General features: G+C 46.8%; 1 protein-coding gene across 2 annotated transcripts in view; it reads right to left on the bottom strand.

The window, feature by feature from the left end:
* Positions 1–16,245, bottom strand: part of CLIP4 (CAP-Gly domain containing linker protein family member 4) — a 48,249-nt gene extending 32,004 nt beyond the window's left edge. For both annotated transcript variants that reach the window (XM_059717190.1, XM_059717196.1), the window contains exons 1-5: positions 16,144–16,245; positions 10,619–10,672; positions 9,896–10,043; positions 3,143–3,282; positions 1,655–1,748 (exon numbers count right to left, since the gene is read on the bottom strand). In XM_059717190.1, coding sequence (XP_059573173.1) covers positions 1,655–1,748; positions 3,143–3,282; positions 9,896–10,028 — 367 coding nt within the window. In that variant the 5' untranslated portion in view covers positions 10,029–10,043; positions 10,619–10,672; positions 16,144–16,245. The remainder of the gene's footprint in view (positions 1–1,654; positions 1,749–3,142; positions 3,283–9,895; positions 10,044–10,618; positions 10,673–16,143) is intronic.
* Positions 16,246–16,621: the final 376 nt, after the last annotated feature.

The following is a 16,621-nucleotide window of genomic DNA, read 5'->3' as shown; positions in this document are numbered from 1 at the left end:
GCTGGGGGGCACTAGAGTAACCCTTGACTGGAGAGAAGCTGTGCTGGGTGTGGGGGTATGACTGGAGAGGGGTTTAAACCCACACCCTGACCTGCAGGGACCCCAGCCAGGGTCTGTCTGGAGGGGGAGGGGGGAAACAGCCCCTGTCAAGGGTTCGCAGCCCCTCCACACCCACTCACTCACTGCTCCAGTGGCAGGAGCGGGAGTGGGGCCAGAACTTAGTAGCCTGAGGGGAAGTGGGGGTTTAATCCCTGCATTGCAGGAGCAGGGGGCAATGCAGGCACCAAGGGCTGTGCACCCAGGGCTGGCTGCAACAGCCAGATGCCAGTAGCCTGAGGGGAAGGAGAAGGTTATTCCCCTCAATGCAGGCAGCAGTGGCAGGGGTACCAACACAGCACCACAGGCCGAGTCCCTCCAAAGAGTGGCTAGCCAGCCACGGGGAGGGGGCCAGTGACGTGGCTGCAGTGGAGTGGGGAGCCAGGGCTGGTTATGGAGCCCAACTCACCATTATCTCCCACTGAGGCAGCATGGCCTGGGCTGAGGCAGCCCCAGGGGACAGGAGGAAGCGCCCACTACCAGCCCTGCACGGGGGCCTCAGTTTGCAGACGGGCTTGCAGCTGCAGTGCAGTACCCTGCCTAATCCCTCTCCCAGCGGTGACAATGGAGTGAACTATCATGGCAGGTGGAGGTGAAGCATCTGTCACCCTCTGCCTGCTCGCAGAGGCACCGGGCACTTGCAGTGACCTACCACAGGCCAGAGGCATGGGTGGCAGCAGGGGGAGGCAATGGACTGCCACAGCCCAGTTCAGTCCAGCCCAGCCCCATGGCTCAGGAGCATAGGCAGTGACAGGCCTGCAGCAACCTGCCCTGAGCTCCCAGTGCTGCTGTGAGCAGGTAGTGGGTGATAGGTGCCTCACCGCCACCCGCCACAATGGTTTGTTTCACTGCCATACCTGGGAGAGGGAGGGGCGCGCTGGCGCAGGCCAGTAGCTGAATATGCCCCTGAGTCACAGCAACTCGTCCCTCCCTCTTCTGGTGGCAGCAACAGCACAGCAAACCAATTCAATCAAATATTTATTTTTATTCATTATCAGCTAGCCACTTGTTTTATACCTGGCTACCACCTTTACCTCCATCTGAAATAACCTGTTATATTTATTTCCTTCTTAACTGGTAATTAATTTTATATCATTTCAGAAAAGCTCAGAAAGAACAGAATCATTCAGAAAAGTTAAAAGCAAACACTAGAAAATTTAACATAAAGAACAATTTTGTACTGGAAGCAAGGCTGTCCCAGGGAGTGAGAAGGAATGAATCAGGGCAACTGCCCCAGGCCCTGTGCTTTGGGGGGCCCCACGGAGCTGGGAAGAGTGGCACAGCAAGCCCATGCTGCCGTCAGCTTCATGTCTGGCCAATCAGCACCCATGGCTGAATCCGCCGCGGAATCCAGCACGTCCAGCCACTAGCCACTCTTTCCCGCCTCCCCCCCACCCAAATCCACCGCCGGCTTCCTCATGTTCAAGGACAGGGCCCCACACAGGCTGATTTACCCCAGGCCCCACACCCTGATCAGGTCACCTCTGAATGGAAGATAGGAGCAGACTGCGAGATCAAACTAGGTTCTCTCTTCTCTAATTTCTGTTTCATTACTCACCAATACCATGAGCCCCAGATTTACAGGTATAATGTAAGAGAGTCATATCAGTCAGTCCATCTCTGTCATTCACGGTGCAGCCTCTCTTAAGGATCTGCAGGAAAACAGCAGATTGCAGCTTTCAATAATAATTAATTATAGAAATCCTGCTTTCAGACAGGTAGACTGAAATTCCAGATTTGTTGAGCTTGAAAAAGCAGTTTGTCAAAATATATACCACTATATTCTACTAATACGTATGCTTAGCAATATGTATATATAGTCATTTGTACTAAATTATTAGTAACCTTCAGCACTTAGAATTTACAACTTTTCTTTATTATAACTTAGTTTTAATGTGCTAAGAAGTTACTGTTCAAGCATCAGATGCAATGCAGCTCAGATGAATCTTACCAGTTTAAAAACTTACCATATTTACTCAATTCCAAGACATTACCTTTGCTTCAGCCCCAGCAGGTCCCGTCCCTGCTCCTGTGGGGACGGAGCCTGCTGGCATTAAAGCAAAGGTAAGCAGCGGGGGGGGGGGGGGGGCCACGGGCGGTAGAAGGAAAGATATGGGGAAGAAGTGGCAGAAAGTCTGCGGCTGCATGAGGGGGCAGGCAGCAGGGGGGCACATGATGGGGGAAAAAGTGGCATACGGTAAGGCGTGGGGGGGCAAGGGGCAGAGGTCAAGTTGTTTGAGCCCTCCCTGCCATCTGCCCTGTTACTGATCCCCCACTGTTTTCCCTGGTACAGCCGGGGGGGGGGGGCGGAATTAATTTAAGACAACTCCCCGAACAATTAGATTCTATACATGGAAAAACTATAACAATTTTTTTAATTTCCACATATGAAATCTAATTATTGGGGGGGGTCGTCTTGGATTCAGGTAAATATTATAATTTCCCTTTCTCCCCATACTTTAATCCTGTTGTTTCCCAATACAAAGGGAGAGTTCACAGTTATAACACTGGGATATCTAAAATCCTATACTACCTGAAGAAACATAAGGAAAGAGGAATTTAGGGTTGGGATTACCCAAAGCAGCCAAGACTCTTACAAACAAAAGTCACAACAGTAAATAAGAGTTCAGTTACCAAGTCACTTTGATATTTTTGAAAACCCCACCCTTAGAGGTATGAATTAGTTTTAATTTTGTTTCTCAGAATTTAAAAATTACTGCAAGTAGAAAACTGGAAGATAGGGGGCAGGGAGACTAAATTACAGATTGAAGAAAGTCCTGCCATTTCTGTTACCACCCATTTGTTTTCTTTTTGTAATTTTCTTAAATAGATTTTTTGGTTTTCCTTATCCCATTAGACCTCTGTCACAAAACAGCTGAAAGCACCTTCTATTGTATGTAGTGCCTGTACAACTGGTACATTAACTACAAGCTGCAAGGCAGAGATATCTTGGACCTTGCCATCACTTTGCTCTTCAACAAATCTATTTCCGATCATTATCAACACTATAGCATTCTTTTATATTGGAACTATTTGGGATCCTTACCTCATTCCCAATGATATCTATGTTCTGCTGGACCTGTGGGACCCATTGCCTTAAGATGGCAAACAATTCAGAAACTGATGTTTTGGGGTTGAAAAGAATTTCTTGGCATGCTGCATCATTAGGATCAAAGAAGGAGAACTCTGTTCAAAAAAGTTGAATCATTACATGTAAATTTGGGTATTATATTTTTTAAACATCACATATGTTTTCCAAACTCTGAGGAAAGAAGTTGGTAATGCCTATCCCCAGATTTAAAATTCAGGATCTCTAAAAAATTCAGCTTCTTCCTTAAGAACTTGACTTTTTTTTCTCACTTAAACTATGTTTACACTGTGGTAAAAACTATGATTCAGCAATCAGTATTCTTGTATTGATGCTATGTATTGATGCCTGTAAGTTTAGGCAAGGACTTGCAGATGTTGGCAATGATTATGTTAATAGAAATCATCCTTGCTTCAAAGCTAGCCACAAACTGCTAAATAAAGACTATCCCTAAGAATAGATAAGTTGTTTGTTAACAATCAATTTCAGCAATGGAGGTTTTGCTTGGTTACTCCACATGCTGTTATCTATTTCTTTTCCTCTTCCTCCTCCTAAAAAACAAAACAAAAACCTCACTTACACACACTTATAAAAACATGCAGGAGAATGGAAATCAAGATAATTAAGGACAAAAGAATTCACTGCTCAACTACTTTCCAGCACTGCTACACATTCATAAATCCTACTAAAATTGGTGGCAGCTGCAGATACTTAGCACCTTTGAAAATCAGGCCATCAATCACTACCCTCAAAAAGCATCTTCCTTTGTAGAACCTTAAACTTATTTATACAAAAGCTGAACTTACAAGCTGCGCATGCGCATGCATCTTCCCACACCATACAGACTTGACATTTGTGGACATTTTTCCTATCCTGAAAGAAGCTAGCTATCCAAAATCCCTCATGTTATTATCATTTCCTGTGGGAATGAAAGCTAAATATACCTTGCTCTGGCAATGAAAATGAAAATCATAGATCTTTCACCTCCCTTATAGTTACCACCAAGCTGCTTTCAGAAAAGGATGAATGCATAACATCCCTCTGCATCAATAGCAGATAGAGGATTCCTGTGATATTACTCAGAGTAAAAATAGGCCTCTGACTTCTGAAACAGCTCTGAGGCCACAACAAGAGGGGTTGAGATAGTAATGCACCCAGAGGTAGTGCACTGCTGCTCTCCTCAGTGAGAGCCATTGAGTTGAATCAAGCAATAAAACACAAAGGTGCATACATCAGTGTTCTAAAGTTTTTCTCATCATGTTTCCTTGACTTCCTAAAGCAGAAAGCAGGATGGTATCCGCACTGCCATTTCTTTATTCTGAATTCTGATTCACATCCAAGCTTTTAAGTCACTTGCTCCTTAACCCAAGCCACCTTGTGCTAGCAAATCAGATAGCTCAGATAAAGTATCAACTATATTTAGCTTCTTTCTAGGCCCAAGCAAATCTCATGATGAGAACTACAGTATTTACTTGACTATAAGATGACCACAAAATAATTAGATTCTGCAGATGAAAAAAATCTAGAAATCTGTTATAATTTTCCAGGTATAGAATCTAATTCTTGGAGATTTGCCTTTAATTCACCCCCTCCTACTGTTACAACAGGGAAAATAGATCTTGGGGGGCTGGAATCAGGTGGCCTCCTTGCCCTCTAGCAAGGAGACTTCTTCCCCATGCAACCTACCCCACTCCCCTTTACTGTCAGACCCTGCTTTCCCTGAGCACATGAAAGCGAGGAGCAAATCTGAAAACATTAACTTTGATACAAACATGCTCATAGTAATTTGTGTATTACTTAGTTCATCCAGAATTGATGCATTCAGAAGTTTTACCTTTTTTGAAACTGCTGTAAGTTTTAGAGCACATACTCCAGTCACGCATATTTAAGCAACACTTATAAGCCTGCAGCCTGCGCCTGCCCCAGATACAGACCTGGGGAGGGGTTTGCAAGTCCCCTCTCCCCCCCAGCAGTGTACATGGCAGCAGGGAGCTGACCCTCCCCCAGATGAGCCACCCATGGCCCTGTCCTTCTCCCCGCTGGGGCCCTGCAGCCGCAGGGCACATTACAGCCCTGGGTCCCAAGCCCCACCTGGCTGGGCAGCCCTGCCCAGCTCCCTCCCTACAGGGGCCTCAATCCCCCTCTACCCCCACACTTACCTGTCGGAGCTGCTCTGCAGGCTGCCTAGGGCCACGTGCATGTCTATGCACATGGCACTCCCTGTCTTTCTGCTTTCCTCCCGCTCCCTCCCAGCTCCCTGCAGGGTGGAACTCTGCCAGCCTGCAGGGAGCTTATTGCAAAATGGCAAAATCCATGGGTTTCTCTGGTAAAATAAAGTTTGCGTTTGCCTCTGGTAGAAGGCAAAATCTGATGTTCATTCCATTTTTCCGTGGGAAACAGAAAACCCGGATCCATGCTGATCATACATGACAGGTTGAGTGAGGGGGCAACCTGTTCAGGACCCCATTTAATGATGCTTGCTAGACATTTAAGGCTGGTGAAGAAACAGGAATCACTGGAAATGGAAATGAAAGGCACAGCTCAGCTGTGGGAGTGAAGAGGAAGTTGAAATGTATTCATTGTAGTGGCTCAAAAAGAGTTGAGGCTCAGGGGGACTGAGAGCAATGGATATTACCATACATTTTATTTAAATGGACTACACTAACCTAGCCTTGTGGTAGATTCTTATCAGCCAAAAAAAGATTCCTATCAGCATTTTTGGCACTATGGAGAGTGCTGGAGCTTGCTCTGACCTCTCCTAAGAGCTAGCCTAGTACTGTAATACCTCCAGACCTGGTATTCATTTCATAGATTCATAGATGTAGGGTCGGAAGGGACCCAAGTAGATCTTCAAGTCCGACCCCCTGCCTTGGGCAGGAGTGAATACTGGGCTCATGTGACCCCAGCTAGGTAACTGTCAAGCCTCCTCTTAAAGACCCCCAAGATAGGAGCCAGCACCACTTCCTTGGAAATTGGTTCCAGACCCTAGCCACCCTGTGAAATAGTGCCTTCTAATGTCCAGCCTGAACCTACTCTCAAACAACTTATGGCCATTATTCCTTGTTACTCTGGGAGGTGCTCGGGTGAACAGGGTCTCTCCCATTCCCCGCTGGTCCCTCCTGGTAAGTTTATAGATGGCCACCAGGCAATGTTCCCTCTAAGGAGTAGCGGTCCATGAGCATGCCGCTTCGGTCCATGAGTGCGCCACTTTGGTCCTGCCTCCCCCTTTCAGTGCGGCATGGGACACTTACAAAAGGTAAGCTCCTCGTTCTTCACCCGGGGCAGGCAGCAGGGCCTTGGGGCTGGAGGCTGGGGAGCTGGAGGGCGGGGACTGAAGCCTGGGGGTCTGGAGCCTGGGGGGCAGGGGCTGGAGGGCTGGAGCCTCGGGGGCGGGGGCTGGAGGCTGCAGGGCTAGGGCCTGGGCCTGCCTGCCCCAAGTGATGCTCCGCTGGGAGCTGACGTGGGCTCCGGGAAACTGCTCCGCTCCCCTGCATTGCCTCGGGGAACGAGGAGGCATGTGGCATCAGGGCCGGGGAGTGGAGCACTTCCTGGAGCCCACGGAGCAGTTCCCCGGGGCCAGCGGAGCCCGGGCCAGCCCCCACCCCAGCCTCCATCCCTGCTTTGCCTCACCTCAGGGAGGAGCCGCTGCCTGCCCTGAGTAAGGCTCCTCTGACTCCCGGGAACTGCTCCACAGGCTCCACCAGCTCCGGGAAGTGCTACACTCCCCAGCCCTGACTCCATGCGAGTCCTCGCTCCCCTAGGCGATGAGGGGAAGCAGAGCAGTTCCTCAGAGCCGGCGGAGCCCACACCACCCCCCGACTCCACCTAGGGGACAAGCTTACCTTTATTAAGCGTCCCATGCCGCAGCCCGGCTCCATTCCCAGTGGGTGCGTGGCCTGAAAAAGTTTGTGCGCAGCCAAACTTTTATTCATGCCTGCCCTGCTTTCCTCTTGGAGAATCAACTGCCCCCCCCACCCCCATTTTTTTTTTTTTAAGGACCACACACACACACACACACACACACACACACACACACACACACACACACACACACACACACACACACACACAAAAGGTTCCCGTCATGTGTTTTACAGCCATGCTCAGTGACGGCTGCATTTAATCAGCTTCATGGTTGGTTTCCATTACTGAGCACATGCAGCTTTTGGCAGCAGTTTAACAAGAGACAATGTATTTAACAAGGTTTCCTTGTATGAAACTGTAAGATTATGAGCTTTTTTCCTCATGTTTATTGGTGCAAAAAACCTCATCTTTTATTTGAATGAATATGGTATTACAGCAAGTCATAAACAGGTAGCCATGACTGTCTTCTGTGCATCTCTCAGGGCTCTTTAAGCTTCTGGAAAGCCCCCTTCTTCCCCCCCACCAATCCCCTATGGTATAAATCTAAATTACGTATGAAAATACAAATTCAATAAAACATTACAACTACCACACTGAGATAAAATTTCTAAACTATTTTAAGTACTGAGGACTGAAACCAGTTGAATGTGTTTAACAGTTAATGAGCTATGATACCCATGCCTTTAATAAATCTGTGAGATAACAAGATGTAATGCAAAGAGCAAACTCCATTATGAAGAAGAAAGGATCTAACAGGATGCAGCTAAAATGTAGCAGATCCAGTAATGTCACTTCCTGCCTGACAGCTGTTGCCAAGATGCACAAAGTATTAGATGCCATAAAGAGTTAAGCAGTGCACCACAGCTGAGAAACAACAATTACTATTTAAGTGTCTTATTACTACACAGGCAGTACTTTTTTTGTTTTGCAGTCACATTTTTAGTCAACAGGGAGGCTACGTAACAGGATGGCTCAGCATGGAAATGCACATTGTACTTGGCTGTAGTACTAGTTCTAACACCGATGCATGCGAGACTGCTGGCAACGAGAGGAGAACTGAGCTCTTAACTAATCTGTACCTCAGTTTACGGGTTATCTAAAAACACCATCACTGCATCCCAATAGACCTACAAGAAAGCCTGCGATATGCTAAATACTGAGGTACTCTGATAGCTCTTAAAAGAAGAAATTAAAATTCCCAGGTATGTTTCGTAGGCCCAAATCTCTACTCCATTTGATTCTTCGCGGGGCAAAAAACAGCATTTCAAAATGATGCCAGAATAAATTGGTATGATGGATGACAGATTCAAACACAATATGACTCCACAGTCATACATGCCCCTGCAAGTAACAGAGCACACACTGTGCTCTGTTACACAGTACAAAGGTGAAATGAAGACAGGATAAAGAAATCCATGTATGGAGAGACTCAAATTAAAAGATAATTTTTAAGCCACCCAAGTACATTTAATATCCACTAGAATATCTATCAGATTGCTAGAGATTCTCATAAATATTTGCAATTAATCACTATAGCTTTATTTAAATATAAATATTGTATTTTTGCGCATATATCCCGCGGGGTATATGTGATTTTACAAAAAAAATGGATGGGTGCGGGCTATATGGGGGTGCAGGCTATCGATGGACTTTTTTCCCCTGCAGGGGCCGGGCTACGCCGCCGCTGCCGCGGGGGCCAGGGCCGAGGCAGGCTGCACCGCCTCCCCGCTGGGCCTGGGCAGAATGGACTGCGCCGCCACCAGGGCCAGGTCTGGGCTGCACCGCTGCTGCTGCAGGGGCCGGGGCTGGGCTGCGCCGCCGCGTGGGCTGGGGCGGGCTGCACCGCCTCCCCGCTGAGCCCGGGCAGGCCGGGCTGCGCCGCTGCTGGGGCCAGGCTGCGCCGCCACTGCCGCTGTGGGGGCTGGGGACAGGGCCGGGCTGCTGCGCCGCCGCCGCTGCCACGGGGGCTGGGGCGGGCTGCGCCGCCTACCCACTGGGCCCAGGCAGACCTCACCCTCCATCTCCTTCTCGCCCAGGGGTGCCACTGCCACGGCTGCCACCTGCCAGGGCATGTAGTAGACACCCAGCGGCGCCTCCAGGGCCCAGCGGGGAGACGCCGCTTGGCTTGAAGTCCTTGCCCAGGGGTGCAGGGAATACAAGGGGGTGCAGGGAATACATGGGTGCAGGGTATACATGGATTATTTTTCGAAAATGTAATTTTCCGCGGGTTATACATGGGTGCGGGTTATACCCATGTGCGGGGCATATGCGCGAAAATACGGTACAAGTCACATAACAGATTTTAAAGGATGCATAGGAAGGCAATTTCTCCAAAAGCAAAAGTCCACTGTCTGAGGGAAAGAATATCGATCTCCCTTAAAACACACACTTTCCACAGAAATTCTCTTCCCCAAAATCTCTGTGTTTTTAAACAATGGGAACCTATGTAGGACCATCAACTTTTAAGTCTTTTGTTTTTATTTATTTAAACACATTTTAGATGCCACACCTACTTAAGTCACATCCTACCCACTTTTTGTGGTTTTACAGTGCTTATTTTCTCCCCCACACAAATAAGATTCACCTATAGATTGGGTCACAAAAACTCCACAAAAATCAGGAAGATTACTACAACTGAACATACAGGAAAGTTAAGCTGACTGAACAAAAATAAAACTAAAAAAAGCATTCTGCCTCTTAAATTTCAAATATAGAAATTTCAGCTGACATTTTCAGACAGGAGCAACATTTTTAAGTTTCTAATATCCCTTTAAGATTGCTTTCTTCTCAAATCAGCCACTGCATTTGCTCTCAAAATAGCTTCTTGTTTCCAGTAAATATACATACCACAGTCTGAAGGCATTGGTGCTGCAGCAACTGAAAAAGTAACTGATGTTTCTGAGCCAGGGAACAAAAATGGATTTCTCCGATTCAAAGAATCTCCTTCTAAGGAAGGCTCTGGAAGATCTTCTATGGTCATCTTCTAGCAAGCCACCTTAAACAGGAAAAACTCACTGCGCACACTGAAGACTATGTTTTATTACAATGAACTATAAATTGCTATCTATATTGGGATTCAGCTATTTCCTTTTTTCAAACATACAAGGGACTGTAATTACCACTCTTTTGATAATAAATTGAATGTTATTAATAAAAATAGGTTGGGCATGATGCCAAGGGCATCCACATTCTATTTCTTTCTGCCATCTGTGAAATGGAGCTGTATTACTACAGTTAACAGGCATGCTGTAAGAATTAACAGATTAATATTTTGCATACCTTTATGGAAATACGAAGTGATAAGCATTACTACTCATCCTATCTTCTCATCTCAACTTCCTCTAACTCCCCTGCTCCCACAAACAAGAAATAAATCACTCAATATATCTGCCATTTACTCTTCTTCAAACAGAAAACTGTTGTCATTGCTGTAATCTTTCCACAGAGGACCCCAAACCACCACTCGCAGGGAGATTCATTACTGAAACTGCTCATCTCCCCCTCCCTGCTCTCTTTTCTTTCAGTTCATATCTCAACCTGTCCTTCCAGGTTTTATTTTAATGAACTCACTGTGGTGATGTAATGTCCAGTATTGCCAGCCAACTTTCCAAGCCTTACACCAGCCTAGGAGAGAGAATGGTTGAGGGGGGAGAAGAAAAAAAAAAATCAAACCACAATTCAGATAAACTTCATAAAATAATCAGTTACATTTTTCCATTAACCAGGTCAGACTGTATTACAGTCTGACAAACTGAACAGGATGAGAGGGAGACTCGGTTAGTATCTGTAAGACTGAACTTTAGGAGGTTGTACTTCCTTTCCCCATAATTAAAACTGAATTTAACTGTGTAACTAGACAGACCATTTATGTCTTGGATGAGAAATTGAAAATCTAGACCCTGATGACTCAAGGCAAAATATGTTACTTTTCACAAAAGGAGAGGAACCTGCTTAAAATGGAATTCAACCATAACATACAGGCTATTACATCCTACATCTCTGATCTCCTCTTTTGCAGAAGTGTTCATTTGCCAAAAATTATAGATATTATTAAAATGCCACAATTTCAAAGTATTTTCTCACTGAAAGTTTTCATGAAGAGGATATTGCCATCCCAAAGTACAACAGCACTCCCATTCTGCCCAAGTAAGTAAGTAAGTGACTCTAGAAATTTGTGTAAATGTCTGTTCAGAGAAAGCGCAACATAACATGTGAGAACACTATAATCGGTTAACCATGAGAACACTTCAACCTAGACAGTTTAATATAAAATATAGATAAGAGCTGACTCTAGATCATGTACGTGGTAGATTAATAGGACTGTGATACAATGCAGGAAAGAACTGGTAAATGAACCTCTGGGAATCAGTACATGTACTTCTAATGTAGGCATTTATATTACATTCATCACTGTGATGTCTGCAGCCTAATAGTAAAGATAAGCTAGAGTGCCCCTACTAACAGGCCCCAAATTCTCTCTGGGGAATGGCTATACAGCCCTCCTGGAGAGCTCTTGACTTAACAAAGGTAGAATTTGCTGAATTTTAGGGTATGTGATTTATTAAGCTTCATCTACTTAACTCAAGAAAACTTCTATGTGTTATCTGAAGTTGCTCTTTTGTGTATACTATTCACACTTCAAGGTATTTTAAAGAGGCTCATTTCAATAAACCCCTAAATAAAGTCATCACCTCTTGTGAATGCCCCAAACTTGCGATACATACACAGCATGATCCATTTTCTAATAAATGATTAATTTAGAGTATAGATTGACAATGGTGACCTCGAAACAAGAAAATCTCTCCTCTTTCAGCACCATGTACAGTTCACTGCATGCTGCCACATTCTCAACAAAAATCTGACATGCTCAAATCCACTTTTAAAGTTGTCATTGTTGTTTTCATCCAATAAAGCCAAAACAAGTTTCAAAGAGTTTTATTAGTGAGACTGAATTGTAACTGTCATGAACATGACATATAATAATGTTAGATGTACAATCACAATGGCTTACAAAACCTACAATTGCTAGGTCATCAGTTTAAATCTTGCATGGAGCGACTGTGCTCTAAAGCTGTTACTATCTGCCAGGCATTCAGCAGCCAGAGAAAGATAAACTGATTGGACTTTTAGTGAGACTTTTGTCGTCTACCACAAGAGTTTACCACCCCAATGAGGCCTCTGAAAGATTCTACAAATGCATCAAGCATCTTAAATCCAATAAGCAGAGAAACAGAAAACAGTTTTAAAAAAGCTGGAAGGGATGGGTACAAAAGGATATAGACTGTTGAAGTGTGCCGCCAGCACATCAGTTAAGAATTGACTTTTGAGAGGATGAATTTAAAAAGAATGAGGTGCCACAACTGACAGTGCAAGAGCAGTGATGTTTGAACACAGGAATAAGCAAGATCAAAGACTCATTACTATGAAAGTTCTTGGAATTTGGCAGCTGGTAGGATTCTTGCAAAACGGATGCAATGTGGTGGTGGTAGGTTAAGAAATTTAGGGTCCAGTAAGTGATAGTTAGGCAAATTCAGAAGCAGGGAAGAGAGAACTGGTTGACGTAATGCAGGTTAGGTTAAACAGATTAAAATGAAAATGGGAAATTTAACTGTGTAAAACAGAAAAACTGAAAGATTGTTTAGACAGACATAGGAGCACCTAGAGCAAGTAGATTTCCTAACCCTTGAAGATTAGAGAGGACTAAGAGTAGTTCAAGAAAAGTCAACTAAAGATTCCTACCTTTACAATGAACAGTAAAAAACTGGGTGTATCCGTATCTCTGTAACTGTCAATTTTATCTTAAAGGTTTAAAAGTAAAAACTGTATAAGGGCTTCTACCACAGGACATTTTTGAGAAGAAAATGTATGATGCACCATATCATAACAAAGTCAAACAGTGAATCATGTCTTTGCATCAGAACTTGTCTAGTGGCACACAGGAAAAATCTGCATGCTTCAGAGAACAAGATTCTTGCACACTGCCTACACCCTCTAGATCAGGGCTGTCCAACTTGGGACCCACAAACCACATACAGTGCTCAGGTTAACCAGCTGCCACCACCAAGCTCCCTGTCCAGGTACTGCTGCCTCTAGTGTACCCAGGCTCTCTCTCCTTCCTCCAGCTTCCACTCTCTGCAACTGTCCCTAGGAGGGGTGGGCAGTGCAACATAAAGAAATAATGAAATAACAATTCAGCATCTTGAACTTCCCTGGCTAAAATGCTGGAGCTCCTTGCAATGCACCACTGCATTTTGGAGAGCTAAAAGTTTAGAAAAACCTTTTTAAGTTTTAGACAAGATCATGTTGCCATAAGCTGCCTTCTTTTCCTGCAAATACTACATGATTTGGTGGACAAAGAACATGGGCAAAAAGGTCATATTTAAATGCTACAAATAGGTCCTCAGCATTAAATTCTCCTGCATGGCAGTACAGAAAGCAGCATGGACTTTAAGCAATTGCAGCCAACATTTTATATGCAGCAGAGGTCAGACACAAGATAATGTTTCAAAATCCAAGTGCAGGTCCAATCCAAGGCAGTATCAGAATTACATTAGTAGCATTTCTTATGCTACATTACTACAAGCAAGACAAAATGTAAACACATGGCAAGTAAAATCCATGCTGTCCACAAAAGTTTGTGGACAAGCAGTGAATACAACTTTAATTTCTCAAAATAAAAAAGGTCTTTCAATCTGCAGTTTAGCTCTCCACTACACTGCTCCTTTACCCATAATGTTACAGCTTTCCTGAAGCTCTAAGTCCATTTATAGACATCAATCTAGGGAAACACCGTATTTTCTCATATAAAACATGCACCTCTCCCCGCACCCTCCCAAGCTAGCTAATGAAAATTAGGGTGCGCATTATGGGAGAAATAGGGATCTCCATGGGTCTGGAAATCCAGCATCAGGGGAGGAGTGGCTCTGGGAGTCAGAGCAATTAATACTACAACCCCTCCCCTATGGCCAAATTTCCAGACCCAGGCCTGACATGTCCCCCTGTGCTGGATCAGGCTGACACACAGAGTCAGTCCATGGGCTATATCTGGCATGTGGCTCAGGAGCAGGCTCGGCTCCCTAGCTGCTGGTAGTCAGTTACTTACCAGTACTACAAGGCAAGATCTTCTTGGCTTTCAAAAACAGGGTGCATATTATACTCTGAGGCATGATATATGCAAAAAAAATACAGTACTATAAATAGGGGGAATCACCTAAAGATCTTAAAAATGTGTGCGCCCATTGTAACATGTGTAGCCAATAACATATATCTCTTTTTAATGAACAAAAACTCCCACAACTTTCAGGCTAGTTATTAGTGCTAGAGGAAGGAGGCTGTGGTAGAGGAAATAAAGGAAGGATGAGAAAAAAGGAAGGAGGTAGGGGGGGCTCACCAGCTGCCTGACAGAAGCAAAGGGAAGAGATTAGTTGTGCCTGTGTGTCTACCGTGCTGTGCACATCCCAGTATATGCATGGATCAGAGCATGCACGGGCCAGCATGTCTGCTATGATACGCATGTGTCTGTGCATGACTGTTGTATATGTGCCAGCCCATGTTCCAGCATATCTGCTGTACTAGGTGTGTGCCAGTGTGGGTGCATGCAAGCATGTCTGCATGCCAGTGCATGCACCAATGTCTACTATACCATGCATGACCAGTGCATGCATGGGTTGCATACGTGCCTACTAGCATATGGCAGTCTGTTGTGCATGTGCCAGTGCATGAGTATGCCAGCATGTCTGATACATTGTGCATGTGCCAGTACGTGTGTGTGCCAGCACGTGTTTGCATGTGCCAGAGTATCTGCTATAGTGTGTATGTGCCATCACATGGGTGTGCTGTGCATATGAAGGCACGTGTGTTTGCATGTGCTAGCGGCTACTATGCTGTGCGTGTCAGCACATACATGTGCTGGTGTGTGTGTTTGCATGGGCTGGTGTGTGCACCAGTGTCTCCTATGCTGTAAGTATGCCGGCACATGTGCTCACATTTATTATGCTGTGCATGTGCCAGGATATGCACATATCAAAGTCCATTTGCATGTGCTGGCATGTATACCAATGTCTACTATGCTGTGTGTGTACCAGTGCATGTGTTTGCATGTGCCAGCACCTGTGCTAGTGTCTACTACGCTGTGCATGTACACATGCATGTGCCAGTGCAGGTGCTTGCGTATGCTGGTGCACATTGCTTGCACATGCCAGAATGCCTACAGTGCTGTGTGTGTGCTGGCATGTGTGATGTGTGCTAGTGTCTACTATGCTGTGCATGAACACACAGACATACCAGCGCATGGGTTTTCGGCACACGTGTTTCCATGTGCAGAAGGCCTACAATGCTGTGCATGTGCCAGCTAACACAAGCAGGTACTGTGTGCCTGCCTTATTATTAAGGTTACCACATGCCCGAGTTTCCCCAGACATGTTCTCTTTTTGCATCCTCCCATGTCCGTCCAGGCAGTTTTTAAAAAATATCAACAAACATCCAGGATTCTGCCCTGCCTCTGCTCAGCATCGAAGCTTGGGGCTGGGGCACCACGTGCATCTGCTCACAAGGCCCAGGACCTGAGGACCGGGGATAGGGGGTGTGCAGGTGTGTCAGGGGCATCTGAGGGGATGGGTGTGGGGGGCTGCTACAGGGCAGGGAGGTGGGGGAAGCACTGCCCTTCAAGCAGAAGAAGGCGGGGGACATTGTTCAGGGCCAAAAGGGAGCTGTCTGGGCAGCAGGGCTGTGGAGTGCAGGTCAGGCATGAGGGGCGGGCTGTGGGGCTGTGGCATGCAAGTAAGGGGCAGGGCACGGGCATATCACTGCGCTCTCCACAGGCGTCCTCTTTTTTTGGAAATACGGTAACCCTCCTTATTACGCCCCCACAGTCAACTGAAGCGGGGGGACGGCGCGGGACCCGCCTCACCGTCCTCCCCAGGCCTCGGCCCCCACATGCTGGGGGGGGGGGAGGAGGGAGAGCGCCTCCCCCGCCGTGCCGCGGCCAGCACAGCACCCCTCCCCCCGCGCCCGCATCTCCCCGCCCCAGGCGCGCTCCCGCGTGAGGTGGGGGGAGGGGAGGCCAATGGCGCACGGGCGCACGCGAGGGCTTTTACCTGGGCTCGGCGCGGGGAGGGACCAGCAGGCCGAGGCGCTCGCGCCTCCGCTACAGCCCGAGCCTGCACTGAACTGACAGCGGCCCCGAGCCGCCTCGCGCGCCCGCCCCCCACTGCTAGCCCCGCCCCCTCCCCCGCGCCACGCCCCTCCGCAGGCTAGACCGCCTCTCTCCTCTGCGCATGCGCGTCCCGCTGCTCCGTTTTTTCCTTCCTCCGAGTTGTTAGAAAAGGGGCGGAACAAAGGGAGTGTCCCCGCCCCCTCCTCCTGTTCCCCTCCCCCTGCGCCATGCCCTTCAGCGGGATAGACCCGCCTCTGCCCTCTGCGCATGCGCGTCCCGCCGCTTTCCCGTAGGTCTGTTAGAAAAGGGGGTGGGGCAAGAGGAGTGGGACAGGCAACGTCACACCGTGAGGGGTTACCCTGGGTTGGCAACGGCAAGACCAGGGGTGAACACTGGGCCCTGCCCCAGGTCCCACCAAG

The sequence above is a fragment of the Alligator mississippiensis genome, chromosome 1, assembly GCF_030867095.1.
Source record: "Alligator mississippiensis isolate rAllMis1 chromosome 1, rAllMis1, whole genome shotgun sequence".
Classification (NCBI taxonomy): Eukaryota; Metazoa; Chordata; order Crocodylia; family Alligatoridae; genus Alligator; species Alligator mississippiensis.
This window is presented reverse-complemented; position numbering and strand designations above follow the sequence as displayed.